Below are 22,860 nucleotides of genomic sequence, written 5' to 3' on the forward strand. Positions count from 1 at the left end.
TAGTAAATTTTTGTTAATTTTGTGTAGCTACCTTACCTTACACACCCTTTCGGTTTCAAAAACCCACGAAAATATTTTTAAAAGGTGAATAAAGCACCCAAAAGCACCCAAATCGTGGAGGTGGCTTTATGTAGAATCTGAATTAATGCTGAGTCAAAATAGAAGGGAAAATTAAACTGCTGCGTTTTTTTGGGGTGCTTTCTATTTTAATCAAAATAGAACGAAAAATTAAACCGCCCCCCCAAAAAAAGTCCCCCCCCCCCCCCTCTCTCTCTCCACTATGCGTCTCTCTCTCTCACTGTGTCGTGGGGGAAAACGTAGCGAGCAGTGTTCGAGAAAAGTGTGCCTCAGCTTAGCCTTGAGCCGGTTGCAAAATCAAAGTAACCAGTTGAGAGGAGGGCAAGGAGGAGAAAATTCGGCTTAAAATACATGAAAATAGTGTAATTTTGCAAAAATATTGTCTAGTATTGTAAAATTTCCGATTCAAGTTTGTCTTGGAGGAGGGCAAGGAGGAGAAAATTCGGCTTAAAATACATGAAAATAGTGTAATTTTGCAAAAATACTGGCTAGTATTGTAAAATTTCCGATTCAAATTTGTCTTGGAGGGATTTTTGTACGTTTGTGAAAATGATTTTTCCCGAACACTGGTAGCGAGGGAACCTGGAGGAGCTCTCTCTCTCTCTCTCTCTCTCTCTCTGTGCGCACGCGCACGCGCAGTGTGGGCTCTTTCTGCGTCGTTCGCACGACCGTGACTCGTATGCTCGTCGGCGTTGTCGACACTGCGACGGTGTTTTGCCAGACTTCGGCGACGACCTTCACAGAAAGCCACGTCAATGACTTTGTGATTAAGGTCAGCCACTATACTAATACTAACATTTGTGTGATAAAGCAATTAATTTAAATGGCACCCGTCGTGTGAATGTAACATGTGTAGTTGTAATCTAGGTGGAGACATGGTGTTCCTCCGATCGGGAACTATGACAGGCGCTGAACTGCACCACCTAGCCACCCATGACAGTTATCCTGAGACTGAAGACGTCAACATCCATCGGCTCTCCTACTCGATGCGGATGTGGGAGTGCCAATTCCGTGACCCCGCGCTCGGAAATGTGTGGCCTCCCTATCTAGCATCCATTGCGTACACCGACGAGGCATGTTTTGGAGAAGGCAACAGTTACAATGAAGCTGCGGATGATGCTGTCTTGAAACTTCGACAACGTCTGCAACATCTTTTTGGGGGGAAACGCCCGCTTACAGAGGAAGTGGACAGCAAATACGGGGTCTTCCATCGACAGATTATGGAAAATGAGGGACTGTATTACAGTGAGGTATCATTGAGAGAGGAGGAACCCGGGTTGTCTTTGAACAACGCCGTTGATTGCTCCATCCTTGTCGATTTTCATTTTGGCCAGGTGCGACTCTTTTTAAATTTTTTAATTAAAAAAAACCATAAGCGCAGAGAATTGTATTAGACAAGCAAAAGGCCATCTTGGCAGATATAGACCATATACAAATGAGGAGTGACCACTAAGAGTACTGATCCTGTTCATAGCATACAATCAGCAAAAAGGGACCCATGAACCCACATGTAGCAGAGCCTGTTACCCTAGCTATCAATCTCATCAATCACTGCCTGAAGTCTTTCCAAATAAAAATGCCCTTCCTGGATCCGAGATTCCAGAAGAACAATCTCACTATCTTTTGTTCCAGAATATGCTGATGACTCCTACATAATTCCCTAATAAGCCCTGCTTCCATTACGGAAAGAATCCCAGAGTTTTGACTAGAGGGGCAAGAAGGGGTTTGTTTGTTGGACATGCCAAAAAAAAATGACCAATATCTTCCACTGACTGTTTGCATCTACCACAAATTCCTGGGTCCCAGATTGGCTTGAAGAACACGCTTCCCTGTCCAAAGAGCTTTGTGGAGTATTAGCCAGAGAAGGACCGATTTTTTTGGTTCAACGGACAGTGAACAAATGGATAAACTTCCATTGGTTGGGGGACTAATGCACTTTCCAACGCTTATTGAGGACCAAGTGGAGGGAAGTAGAAGGAGAGAAAGCATTCCAAACTGGATTTTGGATCTTAAACCTACCCGGCCATGTAAAGGCTTTGATATTCAAGGGCGGGGGGATTGGAGGGTTCAAGTGAGCTCAACCGGGAAGAGATTAATCCGTGCTCTGATTAACTGGGCATCCCAAGGTTTGACTCTGAATTTGAGAGATAATTTGATGTTACTAAGCCAACCTTGGACCCCGGATCCCAAAGATGAGACCAAGTCTTCAACCCTTTTTTGTGAAGAATGAGGGATTTCCTTCAAAATTAAGGAGGTATGGCAGGAATGCCCATACAAGACCACCAAATAGAATCATGTGGAGGGTCTGAGAATCTGTGTATAGAAGAGTGGTTAATGATAATCTTGCTTCTGTGCCTGTTCCAAGCATGAAAGATAGATCTGAGCAGATCAGAGCCAGCGGATAGGACTTTGTTTTTGCCAAAAAAATGACTGCAATTGGGAGGTGAATCCATCCTTTCGAATCAGCTAGCTTGAATTTGAGAACTTTCCTAAGCAAAAGCCTTGCCCATTCTTCCTCGGGTTGATAGAGTGCCGAGTCTAGGAGCTTTACTCCCATTTTGTCTGCAATATGATTTAAGTCCTGTATTCCTAGACCACCTTTCTCTTTGGGAAGTGTATAGACATTTCAGGCCACCTTGACACCCTTGTGAACAAAGGGATCACCTGACCATAGAAAATTTCTGTAGATTTTAGAGATTCTGAGGAGATGACAATCTGCAGGCCTCCAACATCCGAAAAAGAAGAGTACATAGGCACTGAGAAAGTGATTGATAACTACCACCCTGCCTACCAAAGAATGCTGAAAACCTATCCACCTGTTAAGTTTAGATTCGAACTTGTTACACATCCAGTCCCATCTAGCTTTGAGTGAAACTCCAAAGCCCATTGGAACTCCAAGGAGTCTGAAGATCTCACCTTCCTTGAGGATTTTGCACCCACCTTGCGATATCTACTCAGGAAGAGAGTGAGAAGAAAAGACACCAGACTTGTTGTGGTTTACTATAGACCTTGAAGCTAAACAAAATATATTCCTCACTTCCGAGGATTCTGCTAGAGAAGACTCGTCATTGGCTAGAAGGGCATTCGTATCATATGCAAATTGTGACAGACATTGCTGGTTGTTTGTTTCCAGGAGGGTGATTCCTTTGATAAGTCCCCTAGCCATTCTATCCTTGACCAGGCAATTCAAAGAATCAGCTACTATTGCAAACAAGTGAGGAGCAAGTGGACAACCTTGTTTGACCAATCTCTGTCAGGTGCAGCGGAAGAGAATAAGGATTTGCTCGGATCTAGTATTCTGCACACAAACACAAGGGACACTTTACTTCACTTGAAAGAACTGAACTAAACTGAAAGAAAGAGAGAGAAAAGAGACGACACAAGGATGTTAGGTCTCAACCCTCAAGGGCCCCCTTGTTCTGTTGCCAGAGCAAGTACTTTCTTTATTCTTGCACAAATGCTACTGCAATGAATGAATGCTGAGATGCTGATGCTAAGAGGTACAGATGCTGTGGTACTTGATGACGACTGTGTCAACGACGATGGTGTCGTCGTCAAGTCTGAGATCTGTGATGATGGCGACGAAGGTGTCGTCGTCAAGATAGGGATCTGCGATGACGATGACGAAGGTGTCGTCGTCAAGATAGGGACTGTGATGACGATGACGATGTTGACGACGACGATGGTGTCGTCGACGACGACGTCAAGGCTGAAAACTGAAAACGCTAGACTTCCTGTTGGGGATCTACTATTGTTGCGGCACTGTGGCTTGGATCTGCAACCACCGAGTCGCCCTAATGCGGAAATGCAAAAACGCTAGGCTATCTTGGTTGGATTTGCAAAACGCTAGGATGATCTGGCTGAAACTGAAAACGCTAGGCTGATCTGGGTTTTGCTTCTGCTACAGGATGGGGAGGATCTGCGAAGCTAAGGGATGAAACTGAAAACACTAGGCTGATCTGGGTTCTGCTTTTGCTACAGGATGGGGAGGATCTGCGAAGCTAAGGGCTGAAACTGCAAACGCTGGTGGCCGATGGCTGAAAACGTTGATTTGCTGGTGCTGAAAACACTGGGCTGAACTGTTGAGAAAAGGCTGGGGAGCTTGAGGGTGCCTGCCATTCTGTTGCGGGTGCCTACCCTTCTGTGTCCTGCTTCTTCTGCGTGCCCAATGGTTTCTTTTATAGCTCTTTAGCAGTTTGTCCTACCTACTTTTCCAACAAAAGTCACTAATTAATAAATAAGTGAAAAATGTTTATTTTGGCAAAAAGAGTTTAATGCTCTGAAAAATGCTCATGCTAATTGACTGTACTGTGCAAGAGAGGGTATGCAACTATGACCGGCTTGGGCATGCACGTCCTGCTAGAGGCTCACAAAGTGCCACACTCGGTCCTAAGCTAGGCTATGATTGATGCTAGACGACACTGGTTAAGTTTTGGGGTGCTTGCCCCCGTGTAGGTGCAGGTGACCGGCTTGGGCATGCACGCCTTGCTAGAGGCTCACAAAGTGCCACGCTCGGTCCTAAGCTAGGCTATGATTGATGCTAGACGACACTGGTTAAGTTTTGGGGTGCTTGCCCCCATGTAGGTGCAGGTGACCGGCACAGCCGGTCCCGATGTTTTCTGGGGACGTTGCACCTCGTTACAGCTTATGATCTGCTACTCTCTCCAATCAAGCACGAGCGTGTGGGTAGGTGAGGCGGTAGAGCTTCAGAGTCTGATAGCTGAGGCGACAGGTTCGAAACCGCGTGAGCCTCGCGTTGACTGCCGTTTTGGTCAACGGGCAGTAGCCCGCTAGGCATGAAAGGAGACCCGGCTGGGGCGTGTTTGCCACGGGGGCAAGCACCCCGAAATCTAACCAACGCCATGCTAGACCATGGCAGAAGCATGTCCACGTGGCGCAAGTGAAGTGCGCACGTGACATCCCCCCCTGTTAAAAGTGAGGCACAACTGCCGAACTTCTATCTGTACTGGTGATGCTGACTGATGAATGCTTCTGATGCTGTGGATGCACAAACAAATGGAGATTCCTCCGAAATCAGGGACTGATGGTCCTGTGGGTACTGTTGGCGATGCAAACACCATGTAAGGGTAATTGTCCAGCCTTACTACGATTGCCGAATATCAGCCTGGACTCTATACCAGATAGTGTTGACTTTGCCTGCTGTAGCAAGAGCTTTTCCCCGAACACTGACTGTGGTGAAAACATTACCGGTGCTGATGGACTGAGATTTGGTTCTGGAGTCCTTTCCAAAGGTTCAATGACGAGGGAAATGGATGCACGCTACATGCGAATGCAAATGCAGAAGAGGTTAGGGATCCTATCTCCAACCCCTTCCATATCCGCATACAAGGCTAGGAGATCTTGGTACTCAAGATCTGGGTTCTCATGTATCCAATGTCGATCTTCCTTCAAAGACATGGCAATGAAGATGGAATCTGGTAAGTCCATGGTCGGGACTCAAAGATGGCGAGGATCTGCTACGGAATGGGGAGGATCTGCGAAGCTAAGGGCTGAAACTGCAAACGGTGGTGGCTGATGGCTGAAAACTCTGGGCTGAACTGCTGAGAAAACGTTGGGGAGCCTGAGGGTGCTTGTCGGTCTGGTGCGTGTGCCTGCCCTTCTATGTCTTGCTTCTTCTGCTTCTATCGAGTGCCCAATGGTTTCTTTTATAGCTCTTTAGCAATTTGCCCCACCTACGTTTTCGACAAGTCACTTATTAATAAATAAGTGAAAAATTTGTACTTTGGCAAAAAGGGTTCAATGCTCTGAAAAATGCCATTGCTAACTGATTGTATAGTGCAAGAGAGGGTATGCAACTATGACCGGCTTGGGAACTCTTGACTTGATTCTGAAGCATGTTCGAAGCCCTCCCATAGAGTAATAATAGCTTCTATAAGCTTCCTACCTTTGATAAAGCCTTTTTGCTCAGATGAAGTCCATTTCATGAGAAGAACTCAAATTCTGTTTGCCATCGCCTTAGCAAAATTTTTTAAGGCCGTATTGAGCATGGTCAAAGGTATCCTGTTAGATAGGTCGTTCTTGACTCCTCTCGTGCAACAACTTGATAACTCCTGTGTTAATATAGAAGGGGAGAGCTTTATGTGCTAACGATTCCTCCCATGGGAGCAAGCAGCTCTTTGAGTTGCTGAAAGAACTCAGCAAGAAGGCCATCTAATCCCGGAGTCTTGGGAGGCTTAAGATTCTCGATGGCCTGGTATAGGTCAGAAATAGAAAGCGGGGACTCAGCAGCTGACGCTTCTTGAGGAGGAACGACTCTTACTCTGCAAGACAAGGTTTTGATTCGGGCTTTCACCGCCTTCAGGGACAGCTTCTCAAGGGTGCTGAAAAGAGAGGCAAAATGGCTTCTTACCAACTGTAACAAACTTGGACACCCCAAGTCAAGATTCTGCCACGACACAGTAGAGATTCACTTCAAAATAAGTGACATAACAAACGAGAGACGACATGGCTCGGCGTAGTTCCGTACCAAGAGGTATTGGCCCCAAAGATTGGCGTCCCTTTCGATATTTATTTTTATATCAATTTGTGTGCAAAGTACAACTGAGCCCGCGGGTGCTCACTCTCAGTCTCTGTGTCCAAATGCTCTGAGAAGTGAGCCCCTAAGGCCACTTATAAAGATTACATAGGGTTGCTAAAAGCAGAGCCCCCAAAAGCTTCTAAAATTTAAAGCAAGAGTTCCCAAAAGCTGCCAACCAAAAGTTGTCAGCGCGTTTTGCGAAAAATTCGTACTGTTCGTATAGTCAGCGTAAAACGCAGAGGTCCGTATAGCCAGCGTAATTTGCGGAAGTCCGTACGGCAGCCACGTCAGCAACTGCTCCGCTTTGTTTTAATATCCCTAGTGTCACTTTGGGCCCCTCGGCAATAATCCATAAAGTCGGGACAACTTTATTAGGGTGTGTGTATGTGTCCGGGCACTGCCACATCATCAGTTTGTGATATACTTCCCTCTTGAAAGAATTGTAATCGCCGCAAAACAGACAGGGGACATAAACTGTCTTAGTAGACATTGACTGTTAGTACCAACGCACTAGACACGACACGTCTAGCAGTTGTACAAAACGATAGTCACATCACAGGACATCACAGGACATTACTTGACATCACATGACAAATCACAGACAAATTTATTTCAAATCTCAGACCATGACCATCGGCGACGTATTTAGTAATCCCATCTAGATCTATTTCGGACCTCACTAATGCCCGATTAACTAATCCTTATTACAATCATGTCTATAGAGATTTATGAGACCGAAATGCTGTAGTCATTTCGTCTTTCAGTTCCTGCACTCAAACAAGTCAAGTACAAATCAATCATATTCATTTTTGGGAATTCCTGTCATAAAGTCATACAATAGAATACTGGTCAGTCCATTAGTATCCCTGAAACCCAAAGGGTACATCAATGACTCTATTCAAAATCGGGGTAATCCGTTGACAAAGGAGCGGAGTGACTCCCCTCTTGTGCAAACCCGTTGCACTAGATTCACCCTTGCTGAATTCGGGGAGTAGACTATGCTAAACCAAATGCTTCAAGGTAAAGTTCCAAAATCTGAGGAGTATCTGCTAGGTCCTCCTCCCTCCTCCATCCACGTCGCATCCAATACAGGATAGTTCTTGAATTTAACCAAGAACCGCTAATCGCTTTACCGTTTATCTTTCTGTCCTTGTGTGCCAAAATCTGTTTTGGAACGAGTATCTCCTCGCTTTCCTCCACTTCGGGTTGCTCATCAGGCTCCCCATCAACTGACACATCGCCTTTAAAAGGCTTCAATATACTCACATGAAATGCATTTTGAATCTTCTAGTATGGGGCAATTTGAGTCTAAAGGAGACTTCATTTATCTTTTCTTAATTGGGAAGGGCCATAATACCTCATGCTAAGCTTTGGAAAAAGCCGCTCCTTTCCTTTTCGTTTTCTAAGGCGTGCCTTCTCAAAATGTAAGAGTATCCAATTGTCTTCCTTTAATTTCAAATCTCGTCGATGTCGATCTGCTGCCTTCTTATGTCACTCTTGAGATTTCGCTAAAGCCTCCCAGACCTTGGCAAAAGCAGTGTCCAAGTCCCTCGTGTACTGGTCGGCTTCAAAAATCTTATCTTTCGTCCTTAGGAAGGGGGGAACCTTCGAAGCACCTTCTATAATCTCAAATGGCGCCTTCCCCGTCGAAGAGTGAATCGTGTTATTGTAGGCAAATTCGACCAAGGGCAAATACTTTTCTCATTGAGTCTTTTGATCCGAAATGTAAGACTTAAATAAATCCAGTACGACTGAATTTGCAATCTTAGATTGCCCATTTGTCTGCGGGTGGAATGATGACGAGAACTGCATCCGTGTGCCAATGTTCTCCCAAATAGCCCTCCAAAACAAACTCGTGAATCGGGGATCTCTGTCTGAGACTATTGTCTCAGACATGCCATGTAGTCTGAAAATTTGTGCAATGAACAGTCTCGCTAAATGTTCCGGCTTGACTGTTTTCTTCATTGGAATGAAGTGAGCTTGCCTGCTAAATGTGTCGGTGACAATCCAAATGCCATCATGCCCACTCTGTGTCTTCTGGAGATAAAAAAATGAAATCCATTCAATACTTTTCAAGGGGCGGGTGGGAATGGGTAAAGGTTGTGTGCCTTATGCTTGTCAAACTTGACCTTATGGCATACTAAACAACTGTGAACAAAGTCGTCCACATCCTTCTTGAGTCTCAGCCAAAAGAAGTAACTCTCTACACCTTTCAAGGTGGTGTCGATGCCTCGGTGACCCGTAACAGGTGGACGATGGCACTCAGTCAAAGCCTTTCCCCTCAACGGCTGTGTGATGCAAAACATCGTTTTCTTTATCAAGTAGCCATCCCGTATGGAATATCCCGCTACTACCTCCCCATTCTGTATTCGAGTGAATACATCGGAAAAATCCAAATCTATGATGAATTGCGGAAATAGCCAAGACTAGGGGCTTTCAGGACAAAGCATCCGCCACCAAGTTTTTCTGTCCTTCAAAATGGACAATCTGGAAGTGAAATTGTAACAAGATGTTAGCCCACCGCATCTCCTTTTCCGAAAGCTGCTTCTTTGACAAGAAGTAGCGTAAACTCTGATGATCAGTGAAGACCGTGAAATCGGCTCCGAGTAGGTAATGTTGCCACTAAGTAAGAGCATGGATCACTGCCAAAAGCTCTTTCTCATAAATCTGTGTTGTTAATTCTGGCCTTGAAAACAATCGGCTTTCATAGGCAATGACATGGCCTTCTTGCATTAAGACCGCTTCTAGACTACGACCACAAGCATCACAATAAACTTCGAATGGCTTTTGCAAGTCTGGCAAAGCCAACACTGGGCTAATAGTCAATTTTGAGTGTTTGAAAGGTAGTCACCTCTATCGGTCCCCACGAGAAAGGGACTCCTTTCTGTGTCAATATGTGCAAAAGGGAAGCTACCTCTGGATCGGGGTCAATATGTGCAAAGGGGAAGCTACCTTTGCAAACCTTCGAATGAACCGCCGGTAGTAAGAACACAAACTGTCACGTGCACATCTAAGCCTATGTGTACGTGGACAAGCTACTTCATGGCAAGGGTTGGGTTCGGTTCAGTTCAGTTAGATTAGGAAGTGTTCTGGCACTTTTGTGAGTCTATTCGTAGACCGTGCATGTCCAGACACTTAAAGTAGATGCATATCATCTGGTTGCACATAGTATGATCGTTAGATTTCAGTTAGAACCCATCAGGAGCATTTTTAGAGTGCATAGACTATTTTCCCTATTTTAGCCAATTTTCACTTATTATTTTTAAGTGACTTTTGTTGAAAAACTGGGTAGGGCAAATTAGCAAGTCAAGTCCATAAGCAACCTAGCGTAGCACTTTCTGGCAGAAGAGGCAGGAGACCGCCATCAAGTGCACCTTCTCAGCAAGAACAATAGGAGAACCCTATCGTTTTTCAAGCAAGCAAGATCAGCCAGCGTTTTTGGCAGATACCTAGCGTTTTCTGCTGCAACCACCTAGCGCTTCCATCAAGATTCAGCCCTGGCATTTGCAATTGCAGATCAGCCCCGGCGGTAGCAGACCACAACATTCAGCCCTAGCGTTTTTGAATCAGCAATCAACATAGCGTTTTTGCAGATTCTCTGCGACAAGACCATCCCTTGCACTTGCGTTTTCAATTTTCAGCATTAAGACTCCGCACCGCAAGTCTCGAACCTCGCATATCTCACCTTCCCGCAACAGATCCTCGCCGCACGGTCAGATCCGTCGAAGCTTGCAGTTTCAGCTCGGAAAATGCAGATTTCAGCATCTGCGTTTTCAGTGCGTCGTCTTTGCATCATCGTCATCGCCGTCGTCATCGACATAGAGTCAGAATTCAGCAGATAAAGATTTGCAGATTTCAGCCATTAGCATTTTCAAATTTCAGCCAGTCTCGTCGTCGTACTCATCGTTGTCGACATCGTCGGCAAGTCCAAAGCATTGTAGAGATTTGTGCAATCAATAGTAGACCACTCTCGCCAAAGAGAGTGGGGCCTTTGGAGGAGGGTTTGACAACCTTCTGGTGTCATATTCTCTTCTCTCTCTACCTCTCACTCTCATGCACCTTCATTCACAGTGTTCACCACTTTGTTTGTGTCCAGTGCACTTTCTCACTAGAGGGATGGAAGGCTCTCCCTTCCGTAAGTAAAAGGAACCTTGAGCACAGTTCGGAGCACTCATCTTGAGCAAAGTTCAACATTCACTTCCGTTGCACCTTACATTGGTATCAGAGCTTTGGCAGTGTTCTGTATCACTCAAGGAAAAAACCACATAATTTTTTTTGCTTGTTGCGGTCGCACGTAACCCAAGTCCTCTTGGACGTGTCGATTCCTAATCGTGTTTTTGAAGAGTGAGAGGAAACCCAAGAAAGAAGGGCTTGTCTAGCCTCCCCTTGTCTCTCTTTTCACTCATTGAGAGCGGACCGTGCACTTAACGGCCGGCCAATCAACATGAGGTGGGAAAAAGCAACCTTGGTGTGAGCGCAAGGCCGCTAAGGGGTGCACCCGCGGGAAAGAAGAGCTCGGGTAAGAGAAGATCCTTCTCTAACACAGATTGCAAGCTAAACAAGAACCTCAAGACTCAAGATCCTCAATAACCTCAAGAACTCAAGATCCTCAAGAACCTCAAGAACCAAGACCCACAAGAACCCAAGTTCCTCGTGAACTTAAGAACCCAAGACTTCAGTGGATGGTCATCACTCGAAGTGGAATGGATACCTAGTACGGTTGAAGGACGCTTGGCGCGGTCTCAAGCAAAATGCTATGCCAATTATGTCCTTCTCTAATCGTGTTTTGCAGCTCGGCACTCAATTACGCAAATCGGATGCGGAGCGTAAGAGGTATTCTTTTATGGGTTGGACGAGTATATCAAGTATGATGTTGAGGTGCTCGATCCAATCGATCTCAACAAGGCGGTAGCGATTGCTCTCGCACAGGAGATTAAGCACAACAAGGGAAAGCCTAAGGAAAACAAGACTTCACCAAGTACCACTCAGACTTCTCCGAACGATAAGAATGCTAAAAACGGTAACTTTTCTAACCAATCTTCCAATAGTCTCTTAGAAAAGAACACTCCAAATGAACCTAAGGGTAAAGCTAACACAATTGCTAAACCTAAGCTCACTCCATATGAAAAAGTAGAACAAGGAATTTTAGGAGGATACATCACGTCGGAAGAACAAAGCATTTATTCCAAGGAAGGTCGTTGTTTTCATTGTCACATCAAGGGTCACATAAAAAGAACATGTCCTAAGCTTGAATCTAATGACTCTAAAGAACCCACATAACCCACTTCCTCTGTCAATGGAATAAATGAGAACACGAGTGTGACCCAAGTCTCTCATGATCCTCCCATTGATGAGTCTCTCATTAAGTGTTATGGTCATGTGAAGGGTCAACGTTTTGTCATATTGTTTGACCCAGGCAGTATGCATGATTTGATTAGTGACTCTTGTGTGCGGAAAATCCGTACTGTCCGTACAGTTAGCGTAAAATGCGGAGGTCCGTATAGCTAGCGTATTTTGCGGAAGTCCGTACGGCAGCCTCGTCAGCAGCCGCTTCTCTTTGTTTCAATATCCCTAGTGTCACTTTGGGCCCCTCGGCAATAATCCATAAAGTTGGGACAACTTTTTTAGGGTGTGTGTATGTGTCCGAGCACTGCCACATCATCAGTTTGTGACATCAGCTCTAGATTTTGAGCATCCGTGTCAATAGGCGTAGGGGCAGAGAAACATGAGACTCTTTCTCTAGCATTCTTTTCGTGAAGAGACTTGACCATTTCTTTGGAAGGCCTATCGACCTTTCCAGCCCACCATTGCTTGAAGAAGGCCGTAGAGTGATTCAGGATGATGTCCTCTTCACATCTGAGTTTAAGCCATAAACCTGAGATGTCATTCTGAATTTCCACCTAAGGGGAGCGGCTTCCAGGTTGGCAAGATTCTCATAGAGCTCGTCTCTGCGTTTTCTTCGGATCAAGGTTACTTCCTTTCTAATCTGAATTAGCTGGCTTTGTGTCTCTTGAACAGCTTTTCTCCAGGCACGGGCTGGAGAAGAGCATTGACTAAAGGCTTGGGACCAAATGTGGGTAATAGACTCTTGGACCAGAGGTATCTTAAAAAGAGCAGGGTCCGTATGAAACCAGCTATTTCTAACTTTGGAGTCCTTGTCATCTATAGTGATGACCAAAGGGTAGTGATCCGAGATACATGTATTGTACCTAGGCTTGGCGTTTACTCTTGTAAAGGCATTAATCAGGGAGATATCCATATAACATCGATCTAGCCTTCCTCGCTAAGTTGCCTGCCCCATAGTTCTGCCATGTGAATTCTCCTGGGGTTCCCACATCCCCGAGTTGAAACTTCTGCTTGAGAGATTCCCACGCTCAGAGTCCGGCCCCTCGAACCACTGACCTAAAGCCAAAAACTTGTCCAAAGGAATATTCTCCTTGTTCAGGTCTGGAAGGACCTGATTATCTAGGGCGTTGACTTCCTCTTCAAGCTTAGAGGCTTGTTCATCCAATCTAGATGAGATGGGACTTTCCTGATCTTGAGTGGGGGGGATATACTCACCTCCGTCCTCTGAATCAGAATCTACATAATCTTGGATGCGAGCAAGAATGGAGAATTTATTGTGCTGAGCGGCCTTGCCCTTGGGCTCGTGTTTCTTGGCGTTGCCTTGCTTGCTGTGAGACTGGTTAGGCTCGCCTTTTCCTTTATAATGGTCCTCTGGGTCATTGGAGACCGGGGAGGGAGAAGACAGCTGGCTAGGCTGCGGAGCCTTGGGAGAGGGTTTAAACGGGCAATCCCTCACATAATGCCCTTTCTTCCCACAAGAAACAAGTATCGGGAAGGTACTTGTACTCTATAGGCTGGTCGAACACCTCTCCATCGTCTATCATGATTTCAATGGAGGACGTAGGGTGTGAGATGTCCATCTCAACCAAGACCTGAGGGTGCCATGCAGGATTATAGAAGTCTTGTCTTTGTCTTCCCCCCAGTACCTTACCCAGCTTACCAGCTATCGGCCCAAGATGGTGATAGTGTCGTGCTGAGAGGAAACTCCGGTGGTAGGACCTTAGCAGGGTATGAGGGGGATAAGACAGGCAGGGGCCCTGCTGGTGGCGGTTGATCAAAAGGGACGTTTGGAAGCTGGAGGGGCATGTGGTGAGAGAGAGAGAGTTGGCGGCATCCCAGGCGTTCGACGATGTCGCATGAGGGAGTACAGGGGGAGGTCCAGGAAATGAAGACGTGAACATCCTGCCCTGCATAGGGCAGGTATGGCAGAAACAGGCGAGTTACACCATCGCTACCACAGGAATTAGTTATTAGCAGCAACGCTGTCTTTTTCATCTTTGGCAGCCACCATTTTCCTTCCTCCTTGGTCCTTCCCCTTGTCATTTAGAGCACAGGTTGGGATGGGGCATTGGGAACTGAGTCATGCAGCTGCTAGTCGATTGGAATTTCAGGTGCAACTCTTCTTACATATTTCTCTCTCATTGTATTAATTGTGCACTTATGCATTAACGGAGTATGTGAAAAAAAAATAAAATTGTTTCTATATCACGATTCTAAGATGATGCCCTCTCAGAAGCAAACGTTGTTAATTGAAAGTGCTTCTGTCGACGCGTGGGCAACAGCTGCAATGGCGCAGTCGTCGACACCAACAAGGCAAAGGGAGCAGAAGCGCAAAAGGGAGAGAGGGCAACACACATGGCGTGAACTTGAGCAGCAGGGCGCAGGTGGACGAGGGCCTGGGAAGGGGTTGAAATGTATTTTTTATAAAATTAAAGGTGTGATATGTCATCACCGAAAGCAGCTGGCTGAGCTGGTTAGCTTAGGGATATCCAGGCCCTGCCCGTCGGAGTTCAAATCTGGACACTGATTGTGAATTTTGCTGCTCTGTGTGCGCCAAGCCAGGAAATAAATTACAATCTCGGATCTCAGAAGATTCATGTACAATATAATATCAAAGCCACCAGTATGCACCAGAGAGAGAGAGAGTTCACGTCAATGTGTGGATGTGCACACTGAAAAGATGTGGTTGTGTTGATTTAACCAGGGAAAGGTGAAGCAAATAGGATGGTGTGTAGACGAGAAGAAGGGGCATATGACAAGTCTTGATGAGGTATGTTTAAAGTCGTTGAAAAGAGAGAGAGAGAGAGAGAGAGAGAGAGAGAGAGAGAGAGAGAGAGAGAGAGAGAGAGAGAGAGAGAGAGAGAGAGAGAGAGAGAGAGAGAGAGAGAGAGCTGTTGGCGCTGCGCGAATCTGTCTGCTGCGCGAAACCTAACTGTTCCCTGCTGCACGAATCTGTCTGCGCGAACCCTACCTGCATCCTGCCGCTGCCGCTGCCGCTGCCGCTGCCACTGCCACTGCCTCAGCGTCTCTTGCCTGCAGCCCGCCACCTCGCGCTCTGCTGCCTGTAGTCTGCCGCCATGCGTTCAGCTGCCCCACGCGTCTCTGCCTCCGAGTACCTGTAGTCCCTTCCTCAACCCCTAATTTCTTGAAACCCTAATCCCTAAAACCCTAATATCTTGCAACCCTAATTGCCTGAAACCCTAATTCTCCGAAACCCTAACAGTCCGCCAACCCCACCTGTTTCAAACCTTCACCGTGTGCATCGTTCTACTACCTGCAAGGGAAGGAGAGAAAGAGAGAAAGAGAGAGAGAGTGACAGAGTTCAAGCTCCACTTCGGGTCTTGCTTTTCCCGTTTGCCAGTCTCGCCCATTCTTCATGGCGGCTTTGCCGGTCTTGAGTGCTACACATGGCACTCCATCACCACTTGCCTGTTGCGTGGATTGTACTGGTGACCTGTTGACACGCATTGACTCCAAAATTCAACACTTGGCACAGCATGCCTTGGTTGGCCGGATGATTGGACAGTCTCCACCTCGCTCTTCTATACGTGATTGGTGTCAGACTGCATTGGGCACTACTCAGGGACGGGTCTCGGAACTTACATTACTTGGCAGAGGCATATTCATGGTACGTCTTTCAGATCCCGCCATTGTCTCAGCTCTCCTGGCTCGCTCTCCGATACTCTCTGATCGCAGAATGATATACTTGATGAGGTGGTATCCCGAGTTTACTACTGAGGAGTTAAACAGTCGGCATCTTATTCCCAGATTCCCTCTGACGCTTTCCTTCCCGGATATGCCTCTCCATTTTATTGATGAGTATCTCCTTCAAATGATTGTTGCTCATTTTGGCACAGTAGTTCCAGGATCTTGCATCTTCTCATCTGGTCCACCTCGCATTCAGGTCGTGGTGTTTGGGGATACTTCATTACCAGATACAGTTACTGTGGCTGTGCGTGATCGAGACTACTCTTGCCGAATGGTAGTCACTGGCCGCCCAGGACAGTGTTTACGTTGTCACGAGATGGGACACTTGGCACGCGATTGCCCCACTCAGCCACTCCATCGGCGACAACAACAGCCAGCTCGTGGCACCCACGCCCAGCCACGTGGTCAACATCCACAGCCAGTTCCTACTACTACTACTCGAGCACCTCAACAGCCTAAGGGTGCTCCCAGAGCTTCAACCCTCCATGTTCCTCCCTCTGCTTCAGTTCCTACGGAGACTACATGGCAGACAGTAGGTCGTAACCATTCCTTCCGTCCTCGTCAGCAACCCACCCCACATGCAACCCCCAGTGTTAACTCTCCTGCTCCCTCTCAAGTTTCCGCCACTCCCTTACCCCCACCTTCTCCTCCCCATTTTTCTTCTTCAGCCCAGGATAACTTACCTCTGCTACTAGCTCCTCCTTCACTTGCCATTCCCCTGCCCGCTCCTTCCCCTATTCCCGAGGTCCCTATTCCCATGCAGATGGATCATTCACCGTTACTACCTCTCCCTTTTCCTCCTCTCCCTCTCGCCCTTACTCTCCCCCCTCCACCTTCTGGTCCACCCCCTCCCTCAACCGCTCATACTTACGTCCCACGCAGTTTTCTCAGCTCTTGCCCTCTTTCCTGGGGCACTCATCGGGCTGAAATGGGCGGTGACTCAGAAGGACCATTGCGGGTGCAGCTCTACCTTATGCATCACAAGCCAGGTTCTGTTCCCTCTTTAATAGGCAGTCGCTCTCAACCTACCCATTCCTTTTTCCTTCCATTCCATGCAGCTCAGGAATGGTCCGAGGATCAGGTTCTGCATTTTGTGCATGCACAAACTATGGCTCAGCTTAATTTATGGTTGTCTACTTCCGCTCCAGATGTATTGTCTCCACACTTCCCTTCATGTATTGGTGCAATGGAATGGAGTGATGTTTATGCTTGCTATTCATTGCCTATGATCATTCATGTATCCTCAGATGTGGTGCTTCCTATGTCTATGCGCATTTGGGGTGTCAAAGCTGCCGCATCGGTGCATCGGTCATGCAATGAGACAGTTGGTGGAATGAGACACCATATTTTAGAGAGGGCTTGCGGGTTGCTTTCCTCTCGCCAGAAGCTCATCCCTTGGATGGCCCAGCTGCCTCCAAGAAGATGCGCAGTTAGTCAGATGCTTTACCAATTCTTTCATGCTGACTATGGATTTACATGTAGTTTCTTGGAATACTAATGGTTTACAAACTTCTCGGGTAAGAGGTTCACGTAAGCTTTTACTTCGCAGAGATTTACACGCTCATGTAGTAGGCACTGTGGATATATTACTAGTACAGGAGCATAAGATTGCCACTCCCTTTGGTAATCTCATGCCCTCGGGCGCTCACACTTTTTGGGAGCCTGCTCTAGGCATTCATGGACAGAGTTGCGGTGTATGCATTTCAGTGGGGCCACGATACTTGGCATCAGTTCAACAGCATGGCACCCTTGTCGCTGGCAGAGCAGTCTATGTTTCTATTCGGATTCGGGACTCTATCATTGGTTTTATGTCAGTGCACCCACTACTCTTCGGGAGAGAGCTAATTTCTGGTCCTCCTTGGCTGCTGCTCTACCTGCTGTAGACTCTTGGGTTGTTGGAGGCGACTTCAACAACGTCGACAGTGACTCCGACTGGTGATCGATCACTCCTCCAATTCTATCATCCATTTCTCCAGATGAGCAGTCAGCTTGGGATCGATTTCTTCTAGCTATTCAAGGTGTTGCCTGGCACATACCCTCTTTTGGTCACCACCCTGCTACACTTCATTACTTGTGGGGGTTTCAGAGACAGCAGGGAAGATTATTAGAGCGACTTATCGTTTTTACATTGGCCCTTGGGCAGCAACTCTAGGTGGATTTGCTACTATTTGGCGCGGGACCAGCCTCTCAGATCATTTTCCCATCTCATTGTTTATCTCTTTCACTAGATCCGCTGCACAGAGACGAGGCTGCCGCATCCTTGACAGTGTTCTCAACACTGAAGTTTTACAGCAGCAGATTCGTGACTTGTGGTCCACGGGTGCTTCTTATTGTGGTCCCCCTGGAGAGTTCCTTGCTCATTGCATTACTCAGTCTAGTATTTACTGCCGTGATTAGACTGCTAGTATTCATCGTCAGTTGAGAGTACGCGAGTCTGACCTACACATTCCTCTTGGTTCCACACAGCGCTTGCTTGAGGAGTGGCCTCAGGATGCTTATCTCGTTGCTAGACAGACAGAGCTCACACAGGAAATTCGTCGCGTACAGGAGGCTAGGTCTGAGTTCACTCATCATGCTTCAATATCTCATTGGATAGCTAAAGTTGATCGAATGAATAAGGACTTCTTCACTGCGCATAAAGAGCGCCCTCCTGGCACCACCCTCAGGACTTTGTGCGATGCTCAAGGAACACTTCATATGCATCCTGATGTTATTCTTTATATGTCTGCAGATTATTTTGAGGCATTGTTCACTGTTGATGTATGCACTACTGAGGTTTTACTTGCCCGTGAGCAGATCTGGCATCACACCCGACGTCGTTGTACAGACACTATGGCAGAGATCTTGTTGGCTCCATTCACACTTGCAAAGCTTCATGCTGCTATCGAGAGTCTAGATCCATCTTCCTGTCCAGGCGAGGATGGCCTCACTAGAGCTTTCTTTTTGACCTATTGGGATGTATTGCATATACCACTGCTTCGTGGTTGTCAGGATATCTTTGCATCAGGATATATGCATCCGGATCTTTGCTCAGGTCTCATATCTCTTATTTCGAAAGGGGGTGACACCACTCAGCTTCGCCAGTGGAGACCTATTACCCTACTCCCTTCGGTCTATAAGATATTAGCATTACTGATCAGCCATCGCTTGCGACTGTTTTTACCAGATATTATTCACACTTCTCAGACAGGCTTTGTCATGGATCGATGCATACTGGATAATATCTTCACTTTTTATGAGGCAATACAGTGGGCCAAATCATCTTCTGAACCTCTCGCTTTTTTCATCCTTGACTTCGAGAAAGCATACGATCGTGTTGAGTGGGAGTTTCTCGAAGGATCATTAGCCAGGATGGGTTTCCCTTCGAGATGGATCTCAGGCATTTCCGCTCTCTTCAGGATTGCTAGTAGTGCTATTACTATTGGTGGTCGTGTCAGTCGCAGTTTTGAGCTCTCTCGATCTGTCCGTCAGGGATGCCCTTTAGCAGCATACCTGTATCTGTTTGTGGGAGAGACTATGTCCGACTTTCTTCGTGCTAAGAGTCATGCATTTCGTTGCTTGACCATGCCAGTACCTTCAGCTCCGGACCTTATCGATCAGGAGTTTGCTGATGACACTATGCTGATGTTGCGTTATTTGCTAGCAGCTCTTGATGCCATGCGGGGAGCCCTGGAGGTTTTTTGCATTGCCAGTGGTGCACGCATTAACTGGCATAAATCCTATGGGTTATTGGTTGGCAGTGATGACATACCTACTTGGGGGGTAATTGATGGTTTCACATGGCTACAGCCAGGTCAGACATGCAGATATCTGGGCTTTCAGGTTGGATTTGACTTTTCCTCACAGCAGCAGTTTGCACCCGTATTTCAGTCTATTCGCAAGAAGCTCTGTCATTGGTCTTCACGTCATCTGTCGTTGGCTGGCCGTGCATTGGTCGCCAACCAGGTCATTCTGGCTACAATATGGTATACGGCCTCCTGTTGGATGCTACATTCTGGTGTGATAGCTCAGCTCAGCAGACTCGTGCGGAACTTTTTATGGAGTGGCATAGATGGGACTACTGATACTCGTGCTCGAGTTCGTTGGTCCACGATTATTCGTCCCAGATCAGAGGGTGGCCTTGGCATTATTGATCTAGAATTACAGAGCCGCGCCCTTCTTACCAAGCTTATTGTTCGGGGTCTTTTTCCCGGCCAAGAACCTTGGAAGATGCTTCTTCAGGCCGCTCTTTCCACAGCGACTCCGCGCCTCGGCACTAGAGATGGCCATACTTGGAAAACAGGGTATCATTTTCTCTTTACGGATACCCCCTTGTGCACCAATACTCTCTCACCCTTCATCCGCTCGCTCCTTCAGATTTGGGTATCCATGCGACGAGCTATCAAACGCTCACCTCCCTCATGCCGTGAGGAGATTGAGCGCCAGCCTCTCATTTGGAATGATGCAGTTCTTGATTCTTCGGTTAATCCACCCCGTCAGCTTGGAGAGAGGACTCACATTGATTGGGCTGCTTGGGACACTTGCCCTGCTGCCTCTATGCGGTTGTTTCATGAGACACGTATGTTGGATGCGGATTTTGTGGTAGAACATTATGACATTGGTCGCGCGGTAACAGACAGACTGCTTGAGATTGACTCTGCCATTCCTTCACACTGGGACGCAGTCATACGAGGCACGGTTCAGATGCCTCCACATTGTGGCTGGGAAGGCCTCTTTACTCAGAGCACTCTCTTATTAGTTCGTTTCGACACCATGCTGTTCACAATTGATACTGACTACTCTTCGGGGATGCATGCTAGGCTGACATATGCTACTACCTCTCCGCACCTTGTCTACCCCGGCGCTCGATGGGAGGCCATACGAGTAGTTGGCTCCCGCGGGAAGCGTCGTTGTGTTGACCCCTGTTTCGCTTCCGTTGATGCTACTCTTTGGAGGCTTTGGGTGTGGGAGGGTCGTGCCCTATCTCAGCTTTACTGGGACCTAGGAGAGTGGCATTGGCCTCACTCTAACCCCACCGGTGCACATGTATCATTCTTTGAGTACACAGTCAGAATTGGAAGATTCGCATTGATGAGACAGCACTCAGAGCAGCCCACTCGTATGTGTTTTTGGTTACATTCAGGTCTCTCCCATGCCTATCTACAGCAGCCATCTGGGATTTACATATGGCTTGTCGTATTTCTTTTTTCCTGTGGATGATTGCACATGCAGGACTTCGAGTTGGGACTTGGTTAGCTTCTATGGGTCATGATCCGTTATGTACTCGCTGCTCTTTGCGCCTACCTGAGTCACCTGCACACTGCCTTTGGTCATGCTCGTCTTCTCATGCAGTGTGGCTAGCAATTTGCTTTTTACTTAGCAGAGCTGGTGTTCAGCATGGATTCCTCACTTGGGGATCTGTCTCCTGGTTGATGCTGATGCCCGGACCGCATCTTTTCTACGAGGGCTCAAACATAGATCCAGCTCTTATGCTTACCTCGACTGGTTACTGGCGAGGGACTTTGGCTATGTTACCTCAGATTGCTTGGCAGGGGGGTCCTCAGACACTTGATGAAATCTTCTCAGTCATCACTAGCATTGCACTCTGGAATGTTTGGAGAGCTCATTGTCTTCATATTCTCAGTGCGGCTCCATAGCTCCTTCCGGATACCCTCACTGCCATTTGGCTGGACATCATTCACACCCTCATTTGGCAGTGGGATTCTTCCTCAGGTACATCTAGAGTAGCCGAAGCTCGTCGATTTGACTTCCTTCGGCGTTGGGCCCGATCTCCACTCTTCTTCACACTTACAGGTGGACAAATTACATGGCATTATGCACCTCCTCAGTGGTTTCTCCTCCACTCATCATACAGACCACCATGAGATTGTTCTAGTCGAGTTGTCACTATAGTGGCTCTCAACCTTACATTCAGCTTGTACACCCCACGTGTTAGGCTATTTTGGCATCCGTTGGGGATTATCTTGTACTCAGTAATATACAGCCTTGATTTTTCCCAAAAAAAAAAAAAAAAAAAGAGAGAGAGAGAGATGAAGGCTCTCCATGCTAATAACAAGCTGCTCATACAAGTGACCAAGGGTGGTCCGATATAGAATTGACATGCCAATTGGATAGACATGAGGGCTCAGACACAGATCCAGCCTTTATGCTTACCTCGGTTGGTTATCAGCGAGGGACTTTGGCTATGCTACCACAGATTGCTTGGCAGGGGGATTCTTAGACACGTGATGAGGTTTTTTCAGTCATCACTAGTATTACACTTTGGAATGTTTGGAGAGCTCGTTGTTTCCACATTCTCAGTGCGGCTCCACAGCTCCTTCAGGATACCCTCACTACCATTTGGCTGGATATCATTCACACCCTGATTTGGCAGTGGGATTCTTCCTCAGGTGTATCTCGAGCAGCCGAGGCTCGCCGTTTTGCCTTCCTTCGGCGTTGGGCACGATCCCCACTCTTTTCCACACTTAAAGGTGGACAGATTACGTGGCATTATGCCCCTCCTCGGTGGTTTCTCCTGCACTCGTCACACCGACCACCATGAGATTATTTTAGTCGAGTTGTCACTGTAGTGGCTCTCCTCTTTACATTTAGCTTGTACACCCCATGTGATAGGCTATTTTGGCATCCGTTGGGGATTATATTGTACTTAGTAATAATACAGCCCTGACTTTTTCCAAAAAAAAAAAAGAGAGAGAGAAAGAAAGATATATTAACGTCTCGAAAGAGTCAAAATGGCCCATGAGACAAGGAACTATACATCTGGTAATACATCTCTCGTCTACTGAAACAGAAAAAAGATATACTCAACATCATAGTGATGTTTGAGTCTACAAAGCTAAAACTAAGCTGAAACTGAGAATATGTACAAATACATGACTGATCCCATCCAAATCTGACCATCAACTTCTATCTCCCTGTCCTCTATCCCAGGATATCCCAGATGGGTAGATCCAGTATAGAGAGGCCGCTGAAAGGTGGCACTCGTCTCCGATGTCGAGCGATGATGCCTCTGATTTGGTGCAAATGGCGGGGTCTGGGTCGAGGCCCGGGTGGTCGAGGACGGCGAGTACGACCCTGTGCAGTGGCCTGATCAAGACGGACTCCTCTAGGCCTCGATGGACGTGGTCCTGGGGGTGTGGTTGTATCCATAGACGGAGTCTGTGTCCCAAGGTCCTCTCCCTCTCTACTGA

The 22,860-nt window shown here is 47.0% G+C and overlaps 1 protein-coding gene across 3 annotated transcripts in view; it reads left to right on the forward strand.

Annotated features, from left to right (window-relative positions):
- The first annotated feature begins 635 nt into the window (after positions 1-635).
- Positions 636-22,860, forward strand: part of LOC147440941 (uncharacterized) — a 45,731-nt gene continuing 23,506 nt past the window's right edge. The window contains exons 1-3 of one of the 3 annotated variants that reach the window (XM_086483612.1): positions 636-850; positions 935-1,412; positions 14,667-14,732. In XM_086483612.1, the coding sequence (XP_086339738.1) occupies positions 954-1,412; positions 14,667-14,732 (525 nt within the window). In that variant the 5' untranslated portion in view covers positions 636-850; positions 935-953. The remainder of the gene's footprint in view (positions 851-934; positions 1,413-14,666; positions 14,733-22,860) is intronic. The other 2 variants (XM_086483611.1, XM_086483613.1) reach the window with 2 other exon arrangements.

This window comes from Adiantum capillus-veneris, chromosome 15 (genome assembly GCF_014529385.1).
Source record: "Adiantum capillus-veneris isolate H3 chromosome 15, ASM1452938v2, whole genome shotgun sequence".
NCBI lineage: Eukaryota > Viridiplantae > Streptophyta > Polypodiopsida > Polypodiales > Pteridaceae > Adiantum > Adiantum capillus-veneris.